We start from the raw sequence: 21479 nt of genomic DNA, 5'->3' as shown, positions 1-21479 counted from the left end.
CTAACTCACAAATTTGTGAGATGTTGATTTAGCATGTTCCAGAAGATTAAGCAACAGTTGCTGAGCTGAGCATAGATTATATGAAGTGAGAGAAGGAAATAATACTTGAAAGTCACCAAACATTGGTTGCAAGATAACAAAAATATGCTTCTTAGTATAAGTAAACTAATACGTTTCATTATGCATCATAAGCATTGAGTCATCCAGTGATAAGAAATTATACAATGTACACATGTTTAAACCTGTCCCCAAAGCTTCAGTAAAAAGTGAAAGATTGGACTCACTGCACAAAATCATAGAGTTGGAAGGGGCCATCAAGCCTCACCTTACTCAAAGCAAGGATCGAAATTAAAGCAACCCCAAAGGCTGTGCAGCCTCTACTTCTCTGGCTAATTGCTTCCACTGTTAAACTGCTCTTACAGTAGGAAGCTTTTTCTAAGATCCAGTTGGATTCTGCCTTCCTGTAACTTAATTTAAAGTCATTATTCCGTGTCCTACGTTCTGGAATGATAGATCAAAGGTCTTGACCTTCTTTATGACCTTCTTTCAGCTATTTGGAGAATGCTATCCTATCTACCCTCGGTCCAACATTCAGCTAACACAGATGCTAAGTGTTGGCACAGTCTTTGTGCTGTCATGATTCTTGGAAGCCAGACCAGTCGTTGGTTGAGAAAAGACTGAACCAAGCTCACAAAAGGACAAAATTCAGACCCACCCAACCCAGGCCTCTGCAGGGCTCAGCTGAGATCCTGAGGGCAAGCACTTTTGTCATTCTAATTCTAGCCTGCCCTTTGCAAAGATATTAATGGATATCCATTTCTGGGTATATGGAAAGATAGGTCAACATGGGTGGATGGATGGGGGAAAATTATATTTTGAGATGATCGGAACTAGGAATAACTCTCATGACTGTGCCAATTGTTCACCCAGGCAGCTACTCTAGATAGCCAATAAATCTGGTTTTTTAAAAGTTTTTAAAAAGTTTGCAGGTAATGGAATATCATGTCATCTTTTATTTTCTTCTGAGAAATTGTTCTAGGTAAATCATTATACCTTCTATAGATGTAGCAAAGGTTGCTTTTAAATTAGTTTATGGTTTTATTTCTTTAGTTTAGAGATGTATTAGTCATCTCACAGTCAAGCATTTTAGGCACACAGCTATACACACACACACAAATATAATAAAGAACAAAACAATCCTGCCTGTTGTTAAACAACAGACACTAAAACAGCAAAGATAACATTGATCAACAGACCAGTGGGCAGGGAGGGAGAAACCACTGAAAGGCCCTTCATCCCTCAGCACATGGGGAGCATTTGAAACAAGGCCCCTAAAAATTGTCATATGGCTTCATAAAAAATGAGACTACAGGTAGATAAATTGAACTACAGCATCCAGGTAACTCTAGGGATAGTAATTCTCCCCTCCTCTCCCCAAGGAGCTGAGGGCAGAACAGATGCCAATCCTCCCCTTTTCATTACAACTGTGGTTTAGCAATGCTGGCCCTCATTCTCTCTGATGCGTCTATGTGCATTTAATATTAACAGCATAAAATTAAGCCAGATCCATTGGTATAAATTCAGTCTGACTTCAGACTTGTGCACTCTCCCAAAAACTGTACAGAATATCATATGCATAGTTACATTCAGATTCTCCATAGTAATCTCAAGCATTTGATGATCCCGGTTCGGTGTGCCTTTGATCTACCTTAGAGTCAGACCAGAGGTTCGCTCTGGAAAACGCAATGTTGGCCTCCTTCCGTTTATTTTCCTTCTTCCATGATGTTTTCCTTCTGCCTAATTTGTTTTTTTGCATGTCAGGAATGTTTGTGGCTGCTCCTCAGACTGGATCGCCTATGCAGCGATGTGCCCCATGGGAGTAAGAACCTTATTCAACAGTCTGCATAAAAAGCGCTTCTCTGCTAGCGGAACATCCTGGCCCGCGCGAGGCTAAAGCGCACATCGCCTCGGAATGCATTGGCCTTCTAATTTTATGAATGACTCTATTCATGCGGCCCCTCCTACCTTTCCAAAGTCCCTCCCCTGGAATGTTTGGAAGTGCGCCACCGTTGCTATTGGCTGACAGGAGGTTCCTATTGGCTCCCAGCCCGGTAGGTGGGAGGGGCCCCGGGGAAAATATAAATACAGAAAGAACGGAATAGCTTTGTAGGTATTGAAAGTTGCGCAAAAGGGCGTGTATCAGTGTCCTGAGACCTTATAGAGACAAGGCATCTGGGAGACAATTTTGCAGCAACTTTAAATTCTGTCTCATCCCAATCCCTCGGGAGTTCGCTTCCCTGGTGTTTTTGTTTCTCTCCTTCAGCCATAGTCTCCCCCTTCCTGGCCGCCTTTTCTTATCGAACAGTAATGAGACTGGCTGCCCTGACCTGCGTTGCTTTCCTGCTGTATTTTTCTCTGGTGAGTAGTCCTAGCTAGACTTTTTCCTCTGCTTCGATAAGTGAATTGGGGGTGCGACGTTATTGACAACATGGCAGCAAGCAGCGTACTAGCCGTCAATCAGCAGAAATCATGACGGAGTTGGATCAAATTCTCACTAAATTTCCAGTAGAAGTTTCTAACTGGCTTAGCCCCCAACGCTGACTTTCTCGGCCGGGGGATTTGGCTGACTCCGATCACGCCCAGGTGTCGGGATGGGTGTACTTCCATTCGTGTTCCGGTTTCGTCTGGCCACCGAATTCGGCTCGGCGTCCGGGCACTTTCTGGATGCTCCGCAACACCCAGGAGGGCACCCGGCCAAACCTTACTGCCCCTCTAAACCCGGCAGCTCCAGGAATGGAACCGCCCCGTCGAACGTTCGGAGCGGTTTCCTTTTCTGGCTCTGTCGCCTGCCAGAGCTGCTGGTCGCGTGGCCTCCGGGGTCCCCGCGGCGGCCGCTTTGATCGTCCCGGCATTTGATCCCCGCGAGGTCCGTGGGACAGAGAGCTTGGGACGCCTGAAGGAGGTGGGAGGCGGCGGGGAGAGAACGCCGCGACTGCGCGGCACGCAGCGCCCTCTAGCAAACTATTTCGGTGCCGCCCTTAAAAAAGGGGAGAAGCAACCGGCGGAAAGGCGAAACCGCTCGCTCCTGAAGCGCCAGCCGCGGAAGGGACTTCGTGCTTTTGTTCTGAGCTGGAGGTTGGCGGATGGTTAGTTGGACGGTTTCCTCCGACGGCTGCCGAAAGAACTGCCTTTCCCGGCCGCTGGCTCTCTTTTGCAGGTCGCGTGCCGCTGCCCTGTCCCATGCCGCTGCGCCAGAAGCCCCCTTCGCTGCCCCCCCGGCGTCAGCTCGATTTTGGACGATTGTGGCTGCTGCCAAGTGTGCGCCCGCCAGCTCAACGAGGACTGTGACAGGCTGTCGCCCTGCGACCCTCATAAAGGCCTGGAGTGCAATTTTGGGGCCGACCCGTTAGCGAGTCGGGGCATCTGTTGGGGTAAGAGGTGCAGAATCTCTCTTATATTCTTAGCACGCACATAACCGGAGCTGGAGGAGCCTTCACAATCTGGTAGCTGTAGCTGAGGTGGATTACAGCTTCCTCCATTCCCAGCCATGCTGGAAGAGGGGTCTGGAGGTTGTCATCCAAAAGCATGTCTGAATGATACAAGGTTGGAGTTCCACTGTTGTATTTCTAGAAATCTACTGCTGAAATTGGGCTATTTTTAGCAAATAAAAAAAAAAATCAAATTCCTCCTTTAAAACAATTTTGTAAGCATTTTATAAAGGGATTTCTTCATGTTTGTCCTATTACAATATGTTAATAGTTACGAATTTGCAGTGAAGTTATAAATTGTTCTGGTTCATAACATAGTATTCACCCCAGTGAAGTTCCTAGGTGATTAAGCGTTGAAAAGTGGTTGACCTACTTTTCAGATAAGTTACCATTAGTTTCACAAGACAGCAGCATTCTATATGGGAAGCAGGGAATGGTTCCAAATCCACCTGCCCTAGAAAGATTCATTCATTCATTCATTGCTTTGTGGCAGATTTTGGCAGGGCACAATCTTTGCATGCAAAAAGGTCATAGGAGATAGTTGATACAGTATTTCCAAATAGGGTGGGCGACTGGCAGAAGGCCTGGAGAGCCACTGCCCATCACTCTGTGTAGACAGTTTTGACTAGATGGACCAATGGTTTAACAGTTTTGTTCATCTGAGCCATTGGCTTATAAATCAAAGTTGAACTGGTCTCCATGCCCCAGTGGTATTTTTCAGAGAAGTTCGGAAGTTATTGGAGATAGGGAGATCATTCAGAGCTGATGCAGATAACTTGTGCAAGTTTCAGAAATACTGTGTCTTATCCCAGCTTCCTCCAGATTGCTGGCAAGTATGGGACCTCTGTAGTGCCTAGTAGCTTCTGTGCTCAGTAGTAGAGAAATATACAAAAAGATCGGGGCAATGATATAAATCCACAGATTTGAGAGAATGGATATGTTTGTTGATCAGTACATGGAAGTGAAAATAAAAGTGAGAAAGAATGCACATAGAAAATTAGATTGCATAACTGAAGGAGGTTTGCTCCTTAGCAGGCAGAATAGATGACATTTTGTCCCAAGGTATTTCCATAGGTAGGATATCTAGGAAGTACACATGTGAGCAGACTTGCTTTAAAAACTGGTGACCTAGATCATTTAGGGAAGCCCATAACCTCATACACGCAGTGGAAAAATATACAGCAAATAAGAGAAACCCTATACACCCAGAAAGAACAATGAAAAGAAGACAAACAGCTGCAGAGCAAGAAGGTGAAAACCACATCCTTTTATGCTAGAATTCTTCTGACCAGACCCTCTAGCCCAGTGTTTCTCAACCTTGGCAACTTGAAGATATATGGACTTCAGCTCCCAGAATTCCCCAGCCAGCATGCTGGCTGCTCTAGCAGAAGGCCCTCCAATCCTGTCCCAAGCCACCGCAACCTGATCCCAGACTATGTGTGCTTTTGACATCCTGTTTTCACATGTCTATTTAAAGCTCAGGACACTCACCTCTTGTTGACATGGCCCCTCAAAACTCAGTTCTGCACATAAATATTTTTCTCTCACTTCTGATGCTGGTAGCCAATGGCTTGCTGTGTTTTTCACTTCTGCATAATCTAATTCTGAGGCTTTCAGGTATGTTTTGATGAGGACCACTCCCAGCTTGAACTAAAGTTGTATATTAGAGCAGACCAGTAGGAAGTGACCTTGAAGTCTTCTCAATACCTCTTGGTTATTTTTTGAGATCTGTTGTGCGATCAGTGCTCCCTGGTGACCATGAAGGTCAAATCCTAATTAGATATAGGCTGCGGGGGGATTTTGTGTTGGAGTTCAGAATGATGAAGATTTCCTTTTGCAGTTATTTCAAAGGATCTTATGTATGTTTGAAAATAGATTAATAAAAAACTATCTGGTTTGGGAGAAAAAAAGGAACTTGGGTGGCATGATTAGTGGTAGTTTGCCCTAACACTATACCTTGGTAGTTCATGCGATCTGTAGCTTCTAGCAGGATCCACTTATAAATGTGTAAGTTATATATATTATGTCTTTAAAGACACAACTACTAAATTGGAGTGACATCTTTTTTCTTCCCTTCCTCAGCAAAGCAAGAAGGTCGGACCTGCGAATACAATGGCCGTATCTACCAAAACGGAGAGAATTTTCAGCCTAGCTGCAAACATCAGTGCACTTGCATTGATGGAGCAGTAGGTTGCCAGCCACTCTGCCCACTGGAACTGCCTCTGGCCTCGCTAGGCTGTCCCAGTCCCCGGCTCCTTAAAGTGCCTGGTCAATGCTGCAAGAAGTTTGTCTGCAATAAAGGACCCAAGAAGTATGGAGGTGTCACCTTTGAGTACAACTCAAATGGAGAGGCCAGTAGCAATGAACTCATCTATGTGGGCAAAGGTGGACACTGGAAAAACCTGCCAGGTGAGTGGGCAGAAGGGAGAGACTCAGCAAAGTGTAGGGTGTGACTCAAGCCCCACCAGTGTAAGCGGGTGTGTTCAGTTAGGGTCTCTAAGCATTTCCAGTGTTCAACTGAAAGAAACATTCATCTTGGTAAAGTTGGAAAGAAATCACAGGGAGAGAGGATTTTGCAATTTATAATTGTTTCAAAGAGCTAGGGAGGGGTAGCTATAAGGCCACAAAGTTGCCTCTGTCAGGGATATTCTTTTGAAGGAACAACCAGTGCAGTGTACCTAACCAGAATATCCATTAGTCATCAACTTTTTAAGGCTGGAATGTCATAGGCTCTCTGCATGGGATTACTGCTTCAGGATAAGTTTACTATTCTTAAAGTAGTTTGTGGGGACACTTCATTCATGTTATATAACTCTAGTAGCACTTTTTAGGCCTGTGTCTTACTCAGATTAGGTTTTCAGGGGCAATACATGGAAAACCGCAGCAATATAATCTTAATGTAATTGAATGTGACATCAGTATAAGGATTCCTGCGGCCAGGTTTTGGCCAAAGGCGGTCTCCTAAAGTTGTTGTCCATTGAATTTTCTGGTTGAGGCTGAGTCTTTTGTTGTCTGTATGCAATCTGTGCACTCTCAAAAGTTTGTGCTTTGAGAAGATGGGCATAGGATATATAACCAGTTGAGCTTAAGAACAGTTTTCTTCCAACAACAAGAGATGAAAAGCTCGCCCTGTGTTGGGAGCTGATTCTAAGTTGGATGGAGACGCTAAACAAAAATAGGGGTAAGAATGGCAGTAGCCTGTTGCCCTTTTGGGATCTAAATCTGATGCTCCTTGAGGTCATGAAATGTGATTCTCCATTTGCATTTGCTTTGGTTTCCAGCTGCTATTTCTACTAAACATGCCTGGGGGTGATGAGGGTGGGGTCAGAAAACACTGCATCCATGTGAGGAGGTGATTTCACCTGATTTACGGAGGGCAACTGCACTTCTCAAGTTCTCAGATGATTGCAAGGGGATTGCCAGACAATTCTGTGGGTTCATTCTCACATCCTGCTAGCCACAGCAAGAAGATGGTTGACTGTTTTTGTGGGACACGTCCTCATGGCACTGCCTCCATCTCATTCCCAGCCCACTACTGAGGCAGCCTAGACCCATCCTTAGTTGTTCCAGTTTGGAAGTAGTGTTTCCTTTCCCAACGCAAAACTTCCCAGGCAGACGCACCTTGGGATGACACGGCCAGGGAGCACTGTCTGCTGAATTCCAATGGGTCTCTCCCCATTCAGCTGTTGGGCACTATGCCTCCATGAGTATTTTGGTTTTGGCTGCAACCTGGTCTTTTCACCTTTCCATTGGAATATCAGACTCCCAGGAGATCGATAGAATAGCAGGAATCTTGCTATTTAGTATGAGTGTACAGTACGTGTGTGTGTGTGTGTAAAAATAGGAAAAGCCTAAGAGACACACACACCCACAAGGAATGGGAGGTGGGAGAGGGAAAAGGTGCTTTGCCTGATCAAAAATGATTTGCAGAGGAAATTGGCTTCAGAAAATTAAAAAAAAAGATCTAGAGACAAATGATCTAAAGGCACAGTAGCACTGAGATCTTTCTGGGTCAGGCATCTCTGCATTTCCAGTGAGCTCTTTTGATCTCTCAGGCAGGCTTTTTGGCCAAAGGCGGTCTCCTAAAGTTGTTGTCCATTGAATTTTCCCCATCCCCATCTCTCAGGTGGGGAGGGCACAGATTGTTTGAAGTAGATATGTTTTCTATGACAGGACTATGAAATGGTGTCATAGATGCTGCCATCTAGAGGTTATTTGGATCATTGCAGGTTTTTCAGAGGATTGTGGATCTCCTGGGAGTGTGATAGGTCAGAAGAAGCAGGTAATAAATGATAAAAATTAAGGCTTGATTTATCAGCCCCACTGTCACATGTTTAGGAGAGTGCTCGGTGGCTGGTTTTTCTTCTGGAAAGCTTGGCAAGGAATCCATCAATCACTGCCCTGAAACTACCCTGTGTTAAAAGTTACATGAAGGCAGCAACACTGTCCATCCTTGTTGCTGAGGCATGATAAAGTTAGGTGGGAGGGGCAGCACAATTTATGTCAATATAACTTCTTCCCAGCTCAAGGACAGGAGGAAACACATGGCTGTGAGAAACAGCCCTGCCTCTTGTTTAATTTTCCATGGCAAAATAGAGGCAAGGATCGTCCTCAGACATTCTTAACCTTACAGGGGTGAAGAAGAAGAGGCATGTTCTGCAGACATCAGGTGGGCCCCACTGACTTGATACACTGCTTAGTCACCAAAGTCTTAAACCCAGCAAAGTTGGTATCTAAACCCCAGAGCTCATATTTGTTCTATTTCTTCCTCTTTCTTCTCTTTTCCCTGCTATAACCATCTTTTCTGTATTTCCTCCATGATACATGGCTTGCTTTGACCTCTTCATGCAATTCCCATTTTGAGTAGCAGGACTGCCACAGAGGCTCTTCTCAACATAAGAGCATTGCTGGATAAATCTGAGCATCTAAATAATTCAACACTCTGTTTCTGAAAGTGCCCAGCCTCTGAGCAACTCACCAGCAGTGCACTAATGGTTGCCCACCACTGGTCCATCAACAGCATCTTGTTGCTTACAGTCATGTGCAGTTGTTCTGCTCTTTGTGCCCTTGGGATCCGTGTGATGGTGAAGTAATGAGGGTTTCCATCTCTGTCCCCAGGATGGAGGCCATTCTTCCAGGATCAGGTTACAAAGCAGGAGCGCAAATGCTTGGCTCAGACCACACACTGGTCACCGTGCTCTAAGAGCTGTGGATTTGGCATCTCTACCCGCATCAATAGCAACAATCCCCATTGCAAGCTGATCAAAGAAACTCGGTTGTGTCAGATCAGGCCCTGTGGGCAGCCTGATTTTTCAAAGCTAAAGGTGAGATTGCAGAACCCAAAGAAGGGGTGGGGTGGGGGTATTGGTAATAGCAGCCTTCCCCATTGATCCTAACCACAGACCATGCTGTGTGAGTTGACCCTTTGTAATCCAAATGGGGAAGAGAAGCTTACAGTTACAGCCCGTTTCTGGAAATCAGAATGGGCACGTATGTGTTAAGAAATAAACAAATGTGGGTTTCCTGCAGCCAGGTATTGGAGAGATTCTGGGTAAGGAATGAGGTGTCTAATGAATGGAAAGGAGTCAGTGTCTCCTAACTGCATGCTGATCGGCGGTTCTCATTTCAGGCACCCTAAATGAGTGTTCTGTAGCTTGATCTTCTCCAGGGATATTTGGGACTACAACTTCAGAATTCTGCTGCCCATGCTGGTGGGAGGTTTAGGCTGGGTTGCCCCAGTACACCACACTGAGGAAAGCTATACTAATTCATAGCACTCTGGGGCTGAGAGAGGACTCTAAGTGTAGCATTAAATGCTTTCCTTTCCTTTTTCAGAAAGGCAAGAATTGTCTGAGGACACACAAAGTGCAAGAGCCAGTGAGATTCAGTTATGCTGGTTGCAAAAGCCCACGCCGTTACCAGCCAAGTTTCTGTGGGGCCTGCCTGGATGGCCGCTGCTGTGTACCCCTGCGTACTCGTACACTAAATGTACCCTTCCGTTGTCCTGATGGAAGCACTTTTACAAAGAACGTCATGATGATCCACACTTGCCAGTGTGGGGCAGCTCACTGCCCACTGCTGAGTGAAGCTGCTATGGGCCCCCAATATCAGCTGAATGGGGACATTCACAAGTTCCTGGAATGATAGAGCATGCCGAGTTCTCTGCTGGTGGCTGGCGAGCTGACGGATCTCCCAAATTACTTTGGGTCATCAAGGCCCCCTGCTTGATCCATGAAGCTAAGACAAGCTGTAGTTGCTCTGCTCTCCTGAATGCAAATTTGGAAGACAATATGGCATTTGGAAATGGCCTAACCCTTCGGTATTTGCAGAATGCATTGGGCTATGTTGGGAGCGTGGATATCTAGTGGCTGGGAATGGATCGAATAGCACTGATGTCAATCTCTCTATTCAGTCCAGCCAGGCTCAGGCTGGAACTGAGCCTTACTCTACTAGTGGAAGACTCAAATAAAGACTTCTGATTGTTTGAATTTCATGGCCCTCATGCTGGAAAGAAGGAGGAAGCACAGCATTATGCACTATTGGTAGCTGGAGGGTTCTGGTTCAGGTTGCCAAATCCCAACATGGGCAGTTTTGACATCTTCAAGATCCCAGGACTTGGAAAAAAACATAGTACACTTTAAGTTAGATAAGGAGCAACTATGCTGGAGTAAGTTGTCCTTCAAAAGAGGTATAATTCTGATGAGTTTGGGATCTGGCAATACAACCTTAAAGCAGCCTAATGAATAAGGAATTAGAAGGAAATGCGAGACAAAGTTCAGGCAACAAAGTATGTATTCCCCCACCCCCAACCCTCCTGTGATTTTTCTGACCAAGTGGCCAGAAAGAAAGGCTGGCTGGATCTTCCTCTCCCTTATATCACCATTGTTCACGTCTACTCTATTTACTTCCCCCTCATCCTTCAGTGCTAGTTTGCCCACCGAAGGCTGCCTTATTGCCGGCACACAGTGCCCCCTAGTGGCAAGATATTTTCTGGATGGAGCCACTTCCAATGATCCAGCAGGAAGGGAGTCTGCATAAAGACCCTAGGCCTCCACGGTCTACCTTCAGTCTCTTTCTCTAGTTTGCACTTCGTTAGGTTACCAGACTGTTGTTGCCAGTCTAGCTTTTACGCTTCACATTCATGGAGAGATGTTTCATATAGAGGAAAAATGAAAGTACTTTATGGGCAGAACAAACAGACATTTTAAAATGGGTTAAAGTGGAGTTGAAAGAGGAGGTGTTCCATATGTGGGAACTTTTTCCCATGTTAACCTCTGCTGAACAAGTTTAAAAAGTTTGTCCAAAGATGATAGTTGCACAGAAGAATTATGTGTTGGGTGGCAGCAGCAGAGATGTATAAAAAGCAGCGCCTGAGATACCTTCCATTCTCCAACCAATGATTGAGCCAAAGAGCACCCTTTACAAAAGCACTTAAAAAAAAAAAAAAGCATCTTGCTCCCACTCTGTTCTTGGTGAACAGCAAAAGGAATGGTCAAAAGAACAGGGCGCAGCGTTAGAAGGGACTGAAGTCAAACTGGGGCAGTTGGGAAAAACCTATATTTATGTGTGCAGCAAAGTACTCTTTTCTCTGAAGATGATTTTATTTTATGGACTTTGTTTTGTTTGTTTTGCATGAAGGAAAGCTTCAACACTAGATTGGAGTGACGGCTATTTAGCTTCATAATGAAGCCCTCTGTGCATTGCCTTCTGTATGTGAAGCTTTGATTCCATGCTTCCTATCTTAATCTTAGAGCTGCGAGAGTGAATTGTTCAGCGTTTGTCATTTTATTCTCTGTTTTGTGACCCTTCCTGCTTGATAGAAGGCTCTGCAGCAGGGAAACAGGATGCTGCCTTTCCAAAAGAGCTGATATTCATAATGGGCTTGATGTAATACTTCCAAAACAACCTTCTGCCAGAGATAGACAATGGAGTGAGTATATCTTATGGGCTTTGATTTCTCTTGATGGGTGGTAGGCATCTGGTGCCCACTAAATGCATTCAGCTGTAATTACCATCAACCTGAGTCAACATGAACGGTGGCAAGGGATTGTGGAACCATTACCCACTCCCAATCTGTGGTCCAGGGACCACTATTTGCCCATGGGGGTCCTCCAGGAAGGGCTGTAAGGGGCACACACATACACACACAGCCCAAATCCAGTGAGATTACAAAATCTTGTGAAAGGGTTGTGTTCTTGCTCACCATCGCCTGAGAACTTGACATTCTTTGTTTTGGCCTTTTAAGTTTAAAATTAATTATTATTTGATTTTGGGATCCCATGAACACTGTGTGTGTGGGGGGGGGGGTCAAATGCCATGGTGAGTGTAGGCACCACATGGTTGATCTCTGGCTTATGTGGCAGCCCTCAAAAGCTTTCATTGTAGGGCTTCAAATGAAGGAAAAATTGAAAGTCACTTGGAGGGTGCTAGCATGCTTTTGATTCTTAGAACCATCACTTTTGAATCTCCAACTCTCTCAAAATGACTTTAGAGATGGTTACAATAAAAGCAGCTGACTATTCTTGAGCTGTGGGGGGTGACCATTGCTAGCTACTTGCATTGGAATGGTATTTTGGACTCTTCCTCCCAAATCTGTAAGGGAACAGGCAGGACCTGGCCTTGTTTGGAATGCTTCTGCTATTTTTAAATATATTTTATTCAAAGCTATGCTGGTCCTTTATTTCAACGAAGATAATATGGCTATAATTCTGTACATTGTCATGTCCCTCCCCACGCCCTTTGGTGGAAGATGTACAGCCTCTTGAAGAAGAAAACTGAGAGCAGTAAGGTACTTCTGAATTTCTGGAGGCAGAACAGGAAACTCCTGATTCCTTCCAGATGAACTCCTCAGACCCTTCCTTTTACAGAAAACATCACTGGATATTGAATAATCAGCTGAGCCATCCCCTAGCATCTGGGAGCCCAGCAACACAAGGCACTGGCATAATTGTTGAGCAATGCCCATTTGAAAACCAACCAACCAACCAGCCTGCTGGTGAGTATTGCCAAGAAAAGCATTCCTCATGAGTTGGAATATTCAAAGGCAATCTTGGATAGCGCTCAGCCAACCTTGTGTAGAGCTTTGGAAGTCAGGTTTAAATGCCTTTGCTTCGAGGATGCGGGTTCAATTTTTTTTAGATCAGCCCTTCCTTTGCTTGGCTTTGTGCAGCTCATTTTGCTGCATTTCTGCAGGTAGGTACTGCTGTGTCCTTAGCAGGATGCACACATGCACATACACACACCTCCTACTACATTAGGCCCGCAGTCCCTATTTCTCAGGAAGCAATGAAAGGCTTTCATGAGATATTAACAAGAGTGTATGTTGTATTTATATACATCATTTATAGCAGCCAGTTATGTTAACCTCTATAGCCTTATCTTTTAAAAGCTGACACATTCAATCAATACGTGTGTGTAATAAGTATAATATAGTGCTTTCAGCATTCTCAACCCTGGAACAGAATGTGTTGTGCTGACATAGTCAGAGATTAGAGAGACCAATACTAGTGGAACACAGTCCAGTAGTTATATATAACAAACCTTGGTCCATGGATGATTGACTTAATCCAATGCAATTTAATTTGTCAAGGGCTGTGATGGATGTGGCATATACATATCCAATATGAATAAAGCTGAATGTGGGAGATCTGGAATCATTCAATAGGAATTGGTTATAGCCAATAGGGATACTGCTATGAAAACAATAAAATAAAATCCGCAATATACAACATTAAGTGACAACGTACTATACTACAATGTACTATACTACAATAGCACACACATGCACGCATATATAATTATTCTAATCTGACATTGCTGTAGTAATCCCAGATGAATGTGTTAGCAAAGTGTAATTATTGAATGATGGGAGAGAGAATAAGATTGCATTTAGGATACCATTAAGACTTGCATTTAAAGAAAGAGGATAAGTTTAGAAGATAATAGTAATCGTTCAGTATAACATTTAATGTATTTTCATATTTATTACATTCATAGAGGACAGTCTATCACTGGCTATTAGTCTAAAAGGCTCAGCATGATCTCCAGGTTGTAGGAAAACAACAGCAGGCTGTGTCTCCCACAATGTGAGCCCCCCCCCCACCTCCAATTACATTTGCATGGCCACCAAGATGGGCCCTGGATGGATCAAACAGGGCTGTTCTTTTATTCATTCTGAAAATATAAATGATTATGGAATGCTGCTTTAAGTAAAATATTTAACATAAAATTAAACAAAATAGCCCAATATTGTTCCCAGTGATGGCAGAGGCTCTTTAAGGTTTCAAACCTGGATTTTTTTTTTTCAGTCCTTGAAGATGTCAGGGATTGAATCTGAGAATTTCTGCCTGCAAAGCATGTGTTCAAGCATTTATTTATTTATAATTGATTTATAAATAGAATATATAAAAACCACTTATCATTTCCATTCCTATGGTCACCTACTTGTGCAAATTCTGGGTAGCTTACAATGATTAATCATGACAGGTCTTCTTTTTTATAGAGAAATATTCAGATAAATGTGCAAAACAGAAGAAGAATTTAGAATGCAGGTTATGAAAAACATCCCGTTAAATCATACTGATGAGGGTAAGGGATTTAAAACAAAAACAACAAATAAAAAGGATGAAAGTGGTAGATAATAGTTTTCAAACATCTAAAAAAGAAAAAAAAATTGCCAAGGGGATCCCTCTGTAAACTGGGTGGGTTTATCTGACAAGAGCAGTATCGTCCTGTGTCTTAGAGCTGCCAATTTAAAATTTCAGAATGTCCCTGATAAAGTGTTGCTTCGAGATATTGTGAGTCATTTTAAATAGTGGATCATACAGTACTGTTTCATGTAGAGGCTTAATAGGGCTTGGTGAAATTCTTAGATCTTGGCAGATACAAAGGATACCACATACTGATCTCAGACCTAGAATACTTCAGATTCCTAACTAAAGTTAGGGAAAAAAATCTTAATTGGAAATTTATATTTGAGGTACATAAGAAATGGGAATCTTTCCCAAAATATCAGATCTTAACATTTAATGACTTCAGACTCTGGGGATATGCTCAATAAGGTTTCCTCAACTAGGTGGAGACTACAATGCCCATTGGTGTTATTATCATCACCACTACCACCTGCTTTTTTTCCAGAAGCAAAAAGTGGCTTACGCAGGTTTTTCCTTTCTTTGTACTTGCACCACAACCCAAGTATACAGGTTGGATTGAGAGAATAACTGGCCCAAAGTCATTCAGTGAATTTCCCTCTTTGTGAGGGAAGTGAGGGTAGACATGAATTTGGGTTTCCACAGTCCTAGTCCAATACCTTAATCTCTACACCAGGGTTCCTCAACCTTGGCAACTTTAAGATGGGTGGACTTCAACTCCCAGAGCCTTGGCTGGGGAATTCTGGGAGTTGAAGTCCACCCGTCTTAAAGTTGCCAAGGTTGAGGAACCCTGCTCTACACCATATCGATCTGAACCTTAGGGAAAGTTGCTCTATGGTCTCATTCTGAAAAAACAGCTATAACAACAATGTATTCAAGACCTAGAAAGCAATTTTCTTGGGTTAATTTATTATACCATTAAAGCGTTATTGCCATCTAAGGGTCAGTCTTTGTGCTGGCTGCCTGAAATATGATTTTTAGAGTGTGAGATCAAGGCCTTTTGCTTTTAGACCCTCTTCTATTGCCAGAGGGTGAGTACTAGATTTATACTGATGACAGTTCTGGTCTAAAATGATTATATTGTTAAACTTTTCACTCCACCTAAATTATCTCTCTTTTGGCCTGCAACTGCAGCCTAATATGGTGCATCTTTTGGGAAATAAATCACTTAGAAACAAAACAGCAGAATATAGAAGTAGAGATAATTTTTCTGGTTTCTAACAGCAGAATTTACTTGAAACTTAAGCCTTTCAATAATACACAAGAGCACTTAGAGTAGCAGTAGCCAATTACTTTGCTAGATAGCTTGTATAATCTCTAGCCTTTCTCAACTGGAAACATCTCTTCTGATTTGGGATGGTTGCATACAATACCGAGTACTGAACATGGAACTTAGATTTCCAAATGTAATTTCCTTCCATTCCATCAATCTGAAACACTCTGGTTCCAGAAATATAAATTCTACAAATTAGGGAAGTCAACTGGTAAGTAGAAACAGACAACTAATTTGTTGATCTTCCCTACTAACAGCATAAAGGTTATTGAAGGAAGACATAAAATAGAGCTGTTACCACTAAACACTGAATGCATCATTTGGTGTAGAAGGCAAGGGAAGAAGGCAAAGGGGATGTATAAACTGGGTGATTTCCACCCTACCACAAACAAGTAAATGGTATCTTTACAACTGAAATAGCATTGGTCATATATGGTGTACACATTTTAAGCCCAGGAATACATATGCAACTTTTCAGTACTTTTAGTCACCTCTTGTTTAAGCTCTGGTGCTTAGCCAGGTTAACAACTCTCTGTAGCTTGCTATAATAGGCATAATAGCCACTTGTGACTAACTTGAACCTGTTTCTATTCTTTCCATCCCAATGGAAAGTTGGAAATAAATTACATAAAGGAGCTCAGCAGGATAATTCTCCAAAAACCGAAGAATGGGACGAAATTTGGCCTGGAGGAAAAAGTTAGCAAAAGAAGACTAAGTTTGAAAATGGGCCTCTGGAGAAAAACATTACAGGAAAAAAAGTGCATTCTTCTCCCCCCAATGCATTCTTCTGGGAGAGGAGTTGGGTGATGACTCAGAAAGTTGCTGGTTGGTCCATTCCAAGCCTGTACTTCCTCTTCTGTCTCAGTCTAGAGCAGATCACATGAAGTCTGCTCTGTGCTTCCCAGCAGAAAGACACACAAAGACCCAAGACAAGGGAAAAAGCAAAAACACATAGACACAATATACTACTTTGATATACTGAAAAAATACAGGACTGCCTATGGTAGCCACTGTTGGTAAAAGAGCTGGAAAGAATTCCAGAAGCCACATTCTCCATGTTTCCCCTACCTTAGTATTCTTTCCAACCCAATCTGGGAGAGAAATTGTGTAAAGGAGTTGGGATGCTGTTTGTCTATATGACCATCATTAGGATAATCCTCTTGAAAACCGAACAGAACAGAATCAAAGGGGGGGTGGGGGGAGAAGCCAGCAAAAGGAAGATTGATCTTGAAAATTGGCTGGATCGAGCCAGGAGGAAAGATATTCCAGGAAAAAAAAACCCCAACCCATCCCACGGGGAAAGGCAACTGGGCAAAGGCTTGGAATCTTGCCGACTCTTCCATTCTATGCCCCTCCTTCTTGGAAAAATGGCCCAGAGTAGAGCTACTATGAAGGGGTTGGGAAGAATTCCAGAAGCCTGCTCTGCTTTCCCTAATTTATTACTAATAATCAAATTATAGCATTTTTACTGACACTTTTATAGTTCTTGGTACTTTCCTAAAAACATTAAATCAAGTACTTCCACGAGCTGAGCTTTACTCCTGGTGACTACATTGCCAGGTCGTGTTAATTGTCTTGGCAACAATATGGAAGTGGTTTGTCATTTCCTTGTTTAGGGTTTTTTTTTTTTTAACTTCTCAGTCTAGCCCATCACTTTGGTATGTCCTAATGATCTCACATCCAAGAATTAACCAGATCTGACCCCACTTAGCCTTTTCAAATTCACTGAAGTTTTAATAGGTCTCTCTCTCTCTCCCTCTGTTTCACTGAATTTGGTAACTATATTTTGTAGACCATTCTGTATGTATTTAGTTTGTATAAAATTAAAACACTTATTTCATAGACTATTAATTATGTATTTATTAGCTAGCTAGCTAGATACATAGCCAGGCAATAGCCCAGGCAAGACAAAGTGAGTAGTTTTAAAGTCACAACTAGTTATGAGATTAGAACATGTGAAGTCCTTAGAACATGCTTAGAGGAAAGAGGTTCTGAGTGTAAATCCTTTGTAGGCAGAAATAACCAAGAAGCACAGATGACTTGAATGTGAGGCAAAAAATATGGTGGGCATTTCCAGATGTTTTGACTTTGGCTTCAAGGTTGCTATGGGTTGTGTTCATGACTAAAGGACCTTGCGATTTCCATATCCTGGGACAGAGGGTTCTTATCACTGGACAAAGCAAGGGGGGCACAAAAGTTGGATTAAGGATTCAGTCTGGAATTTGTCTGATTATATACTGAGGAGTTGATAAAGTAATTTAGAAGTCGGATCAAAGGCATGAATCTGTGGGATTCAAGATTCCCTCCCCCACCCAATACTGCTAATACCAGCTGTATATAGTCCCTGCCATATTACAATTGCCAGGATTCTTTGTGAGTTTAATCTTTCCCCAATCTTGGAAAAATAATTTGAAAAGACTAGGCTGGCGAAGATGTGGCCCACCAAATGTTGTTGAATCCAACTCCTGTCAATTCTAATCAACATGATGAAAATATAGGGATGAGTTGAGTTACACCTATTTTTTTAAAAAAACTAATCACAACAGGATTATTTTCTGAGAAAATCTTCAGGGATTAATGTTTCTTTTGTCCCTCATTGTTCTTTTAGTATAATGGTTAAACTGTTGCATGAAGATAGACGCTGGGTGATAGGACAACATTATCTCTACCTCAAAGAGATGTTGTGAAGATAATTTCAGAGCAATCCTACATACTAAATGCAATAAAGAAACCAATATCTGTAAACGAAAAATGTTTATATGGGTAAATCATTTATGTATTGTGATTTTTTTTTTAATCTGATTTTTCCTTTACTTTCTTCTTGCGTCAGGAAGAGATTGGGAAGGGTAGCATAAATGATCATTTTCCACATGCTCAAAAACTAAAAAAAAATGAAATTTACATATGCAGATTATCAAGGATTTTCATATATATGTATATATATGTATATATATATATATACATACTGCATATATATGAAATTTTAAAAATAAAACAATACAAATTTTGAAAGAAAAAAATAAGGAAAGTAAGGAAAAGTAATAAGTAAGTATGTGAAAATGTGCAAAGAAAGAAATAGGGAAGAGAAAGGACAGGACAGGACAGGAAAGGACAGGGAAGGACAGGACAGGACAGGACAGGACAGGACAGGAAAGGAAAGGAAAGGAAAGGAAAGGAAAGGAAAGGAAAGGAAAGGAAAGGAAAAGTTATAAAGAAGTGGCTTCCAATCTTCTTAACAGCAGTTATAAGTACATTTATATTTTACCCACTCTATGGTTACAGCACAACTCTCTTCTTTTTATAGTCTACCCTTTGTAATCATTAAATCCATAAATCACAAGTTCATTTTTTTCTTGTTTCAGCAAAAAGTCCATAAGGGGTTTCCAATCACTAATAAATGTAGTTACTGTCCTTTCCCTAATCAAGCAAGTCCATTTTGCCATCTCTGCTAATTCAGCCATTCCTCTGTTGTGGGAATTTCAGAATCTTTCCATTTTTGAGCATATAATAATCTTGCAGCAGTTTTCATATATAAAAACAACCTTCCATAACTCTTTTCTAATTGTCTATCCATTAATCCCAACAAGAAAAGTTCTGGTTTCAACTGAATAGCAGATTACCAAGGATTTTCAATCTATGAACCAGGTACCTAAATACTGTTCCTTCATTGAGTTATTTAGTGAAACTATAATTATGATATTGGGTGTTGATCTCCATGATCATTCAGAAAAGTCTTACAGCGCTGTAAGTATTTGCTCTAGGACTGAAATTTGGTTAAGAGTGTTCACCTGAACTTGTGAAACTATTTTGCTGCTGTCAAAACTGCCCCAAGAATCATAAAGAGGGAATAAAGCAAATGAAAACCTTTCAGCAAAGCCTTTTCTCTGTTTAATAGATAACTTCACCTCTCATAACACAGTGGCCCCAATTTTCTTTGTCCTGACTTTCCATGCAGACCATTCAGTTTCTTCCCCTAACCACTCTTTCTTCTCTTAATTATAATAGCAGTTACAGCATAGAACCAATTTGTTATATCCTATTATAATAACACAATTCCTGGGGCTTCACTTCCTGGGACATTGCTACCTATTCTGGAGTACTGGAATTGTTAATTCTTTGCTGACCCTTGTAGAGGCAATATCTCAATGATTCTCTTCCTCCAACAGGCTACAAGAGTTGACAGATTTTTAGGTAAGGTTGAAGGACAGTGAGATATAATAATGTTGTATTGATATAATTTGGTTTATGTTTTGGACCTTCTTCCAAACAATGGGATAATTTAAGCAGCCATTTTTGGAGATATCTTCATTAATGCTTCTATTTTACCATAACAACAATAATCTTAGCTCCTGGTTTTTGCAAAGATATCTCATTTTACTCATATTCTGTCAACAGTTTTTCTATGGATCTTCTCTTATCTTTTGGCTTCATATCTGCCTCTTTCTCTGCTCATTCATATTTTCCCTTCTCTCTTGTGTAAATGTTTTCTCATTTTACAATTTCAAAAAATTCCAAGAACTTTTCTTCCTATTCCTTCTGCAGTAGAAAAAAAAATAAACATAATGAGAAATGAAACATAGGTACTATAAGTAAAAATAATCTAGCAACATTTACAAAACAGTTATTGAGCATCAGTCCTTCTGGCATTGCTGATATAATTAACCATATCATATGTAATCCTTGAGAAATAGTATTAAATCTCCTGATGAAATTCCAGTTTTGCTTTGACGGCCCACTTGAAGTCAGTGGAAAGGCCTTGAAAAGTCCACTGAGAGACAGTGAGTAAGTTCAGGGGTGAAGAATTCTATAAATGACTAAGTAAACATAGACTTGCCATTTTAGAATAACAGTAACAGGCTGCTAGTGTTTTACCTTTGTCTTTAAAAGCAAAGTCACAACAGGTGGCAGCCCTTAGCCAAATTTGGCTGCCTCAGAATAGCAGGGCTGAGGTGGGTAGCATTTGGAGGGGAGACCCCCGTGAATCTCAGAGTCAGAGACTAGACTTGGAAGTTGAAAAAAAAAACTTGCAAGAAGACAATGGTGAACCATTTCTGTCTTGTTGCCAAGAAAATTATATGGTCATCACGTCCACAAAATCACCAAGAGTTGAGTTTCACTCGAAGGAGACTTTTTACTTACAAAAAAAAACCCCAGACAAAACTTCTAGACTGATTAAAATGGTTACTCTGAGATTATTACATTTGCTTCACCATGGATTTCCAATTTGTGGTTGTTTTTTTTTAAATACAGCAATGGTATGGTGGAGGGAAGTGGAAGACAACACAGCTCTCTTTCTGAATGACAATGAAATAGTCCCAACACTTTTGTTTCATCATTTTGACCATTTTGTACAGGAAGGCATTGACTTACAAAAATAATCAAGTACAGCTGGGCTTCCCTGATCCTTTGGTAGAACTCCTATCAAAGACTAAAGGCTGCTGAAGGCTAGAGTTTGCATTTCAGCTCGATGGAATACTTTTGTTCAAAGTCAGTGTATTACCAATTAAATGTACGCAATCTTTCATAATCACTACCATTGGAAGACCTGAAAGACCAGGTCAGGGACAAATTGTTGTGGAGAAAATCTGTCTATCTGGTCACTAAGAGTTGATGGCACATAACTGATCAAATCATCATCACACAACATTCAACAACTACTTTTTTCTAGGTTGTGCATACAAAGGATTGCAGTAGGGCCTATAAATGTAATTATAACATTACTTGTGGTTTACGTGGAAGGCCTGTAGGGTAGGAGTCGTTTCGGACATTCTCTTTCATACGACGGAATTTTTAATTAGAGAATTAGCTTAGATGGGTATATACTGTACTAGGAAAGCAAAGCTTACGCGTGATGCGCGCGCGCATCCTGAGGGCGTGGATATGGATTCACCTAGGGCGCCGTGTGGCCTATCAGATGAACTGTTTAGTCAAGCCTCAACTCCCGCTCCGGAAAGGTGGAACCTCCCCACGCGGCTCTGCTCCTGCAGGGAGGTGAGGGTCCAGCTTAGTCTCCTGAGGCCAGCTCATCTTGGCACCCGTGGAAAAGGGGCCTAACCCCGCTCGTCCTCT

The 21479-nt window shown here is 41.9% G+C and overlaps 1 protein-coding gene across 1 annotated transcript; it reads left to right on the top strand.

Moving 5' to 3' along the window:
* Positions 1-2168: 2168 nt before the first annotated feature.
* On the top strand, positions 2169-12145 carry LOC103053319 (CCN family member 1-like). Its single transcript, XM_007436596.4, has 5 exons — positions 2169-2418; positions 3218-3431; positions 5571-5897; positions 8607-8812; positions 9324-12145. The coding sequence occupies exons 1-5, from the start codon at positions 2368-2370 to the stop codon at positions 9630-9632; spliced, it is 1107 nt and encodes a 368-aa protein (XP_007436658.1). The 5' UTR covers positions 2169-2367; the 3' UTR covers positions 9633-12145.
* The last annotated feature ends 9334 nt before the right edge of the window (positions 12146-21479 follow it).

The sequence above is a fragment of the Python bivittatus genome, unplaced genomic scaffold, assembly GCF_059951505.1.
Source record: "Python bivittatus isolate LINGU-HERP-01145 unplaced genomic scaffold, Pbiv_v1 ctg000080_np1212, whole genome shotgun sequence".
Classification (NCBI taxonomy): domain Eukaryota; kingdom Metazoa; phylum Chordata; class Lepidosauria; order Squamata; family Pythonidae; genus Python; species Python bivittatus.
The sequence above is the reverse complement of the archived record's forward strand: the minus strand, read 5'-3'. Positions and strand labels throughout refer to the sequence as shown.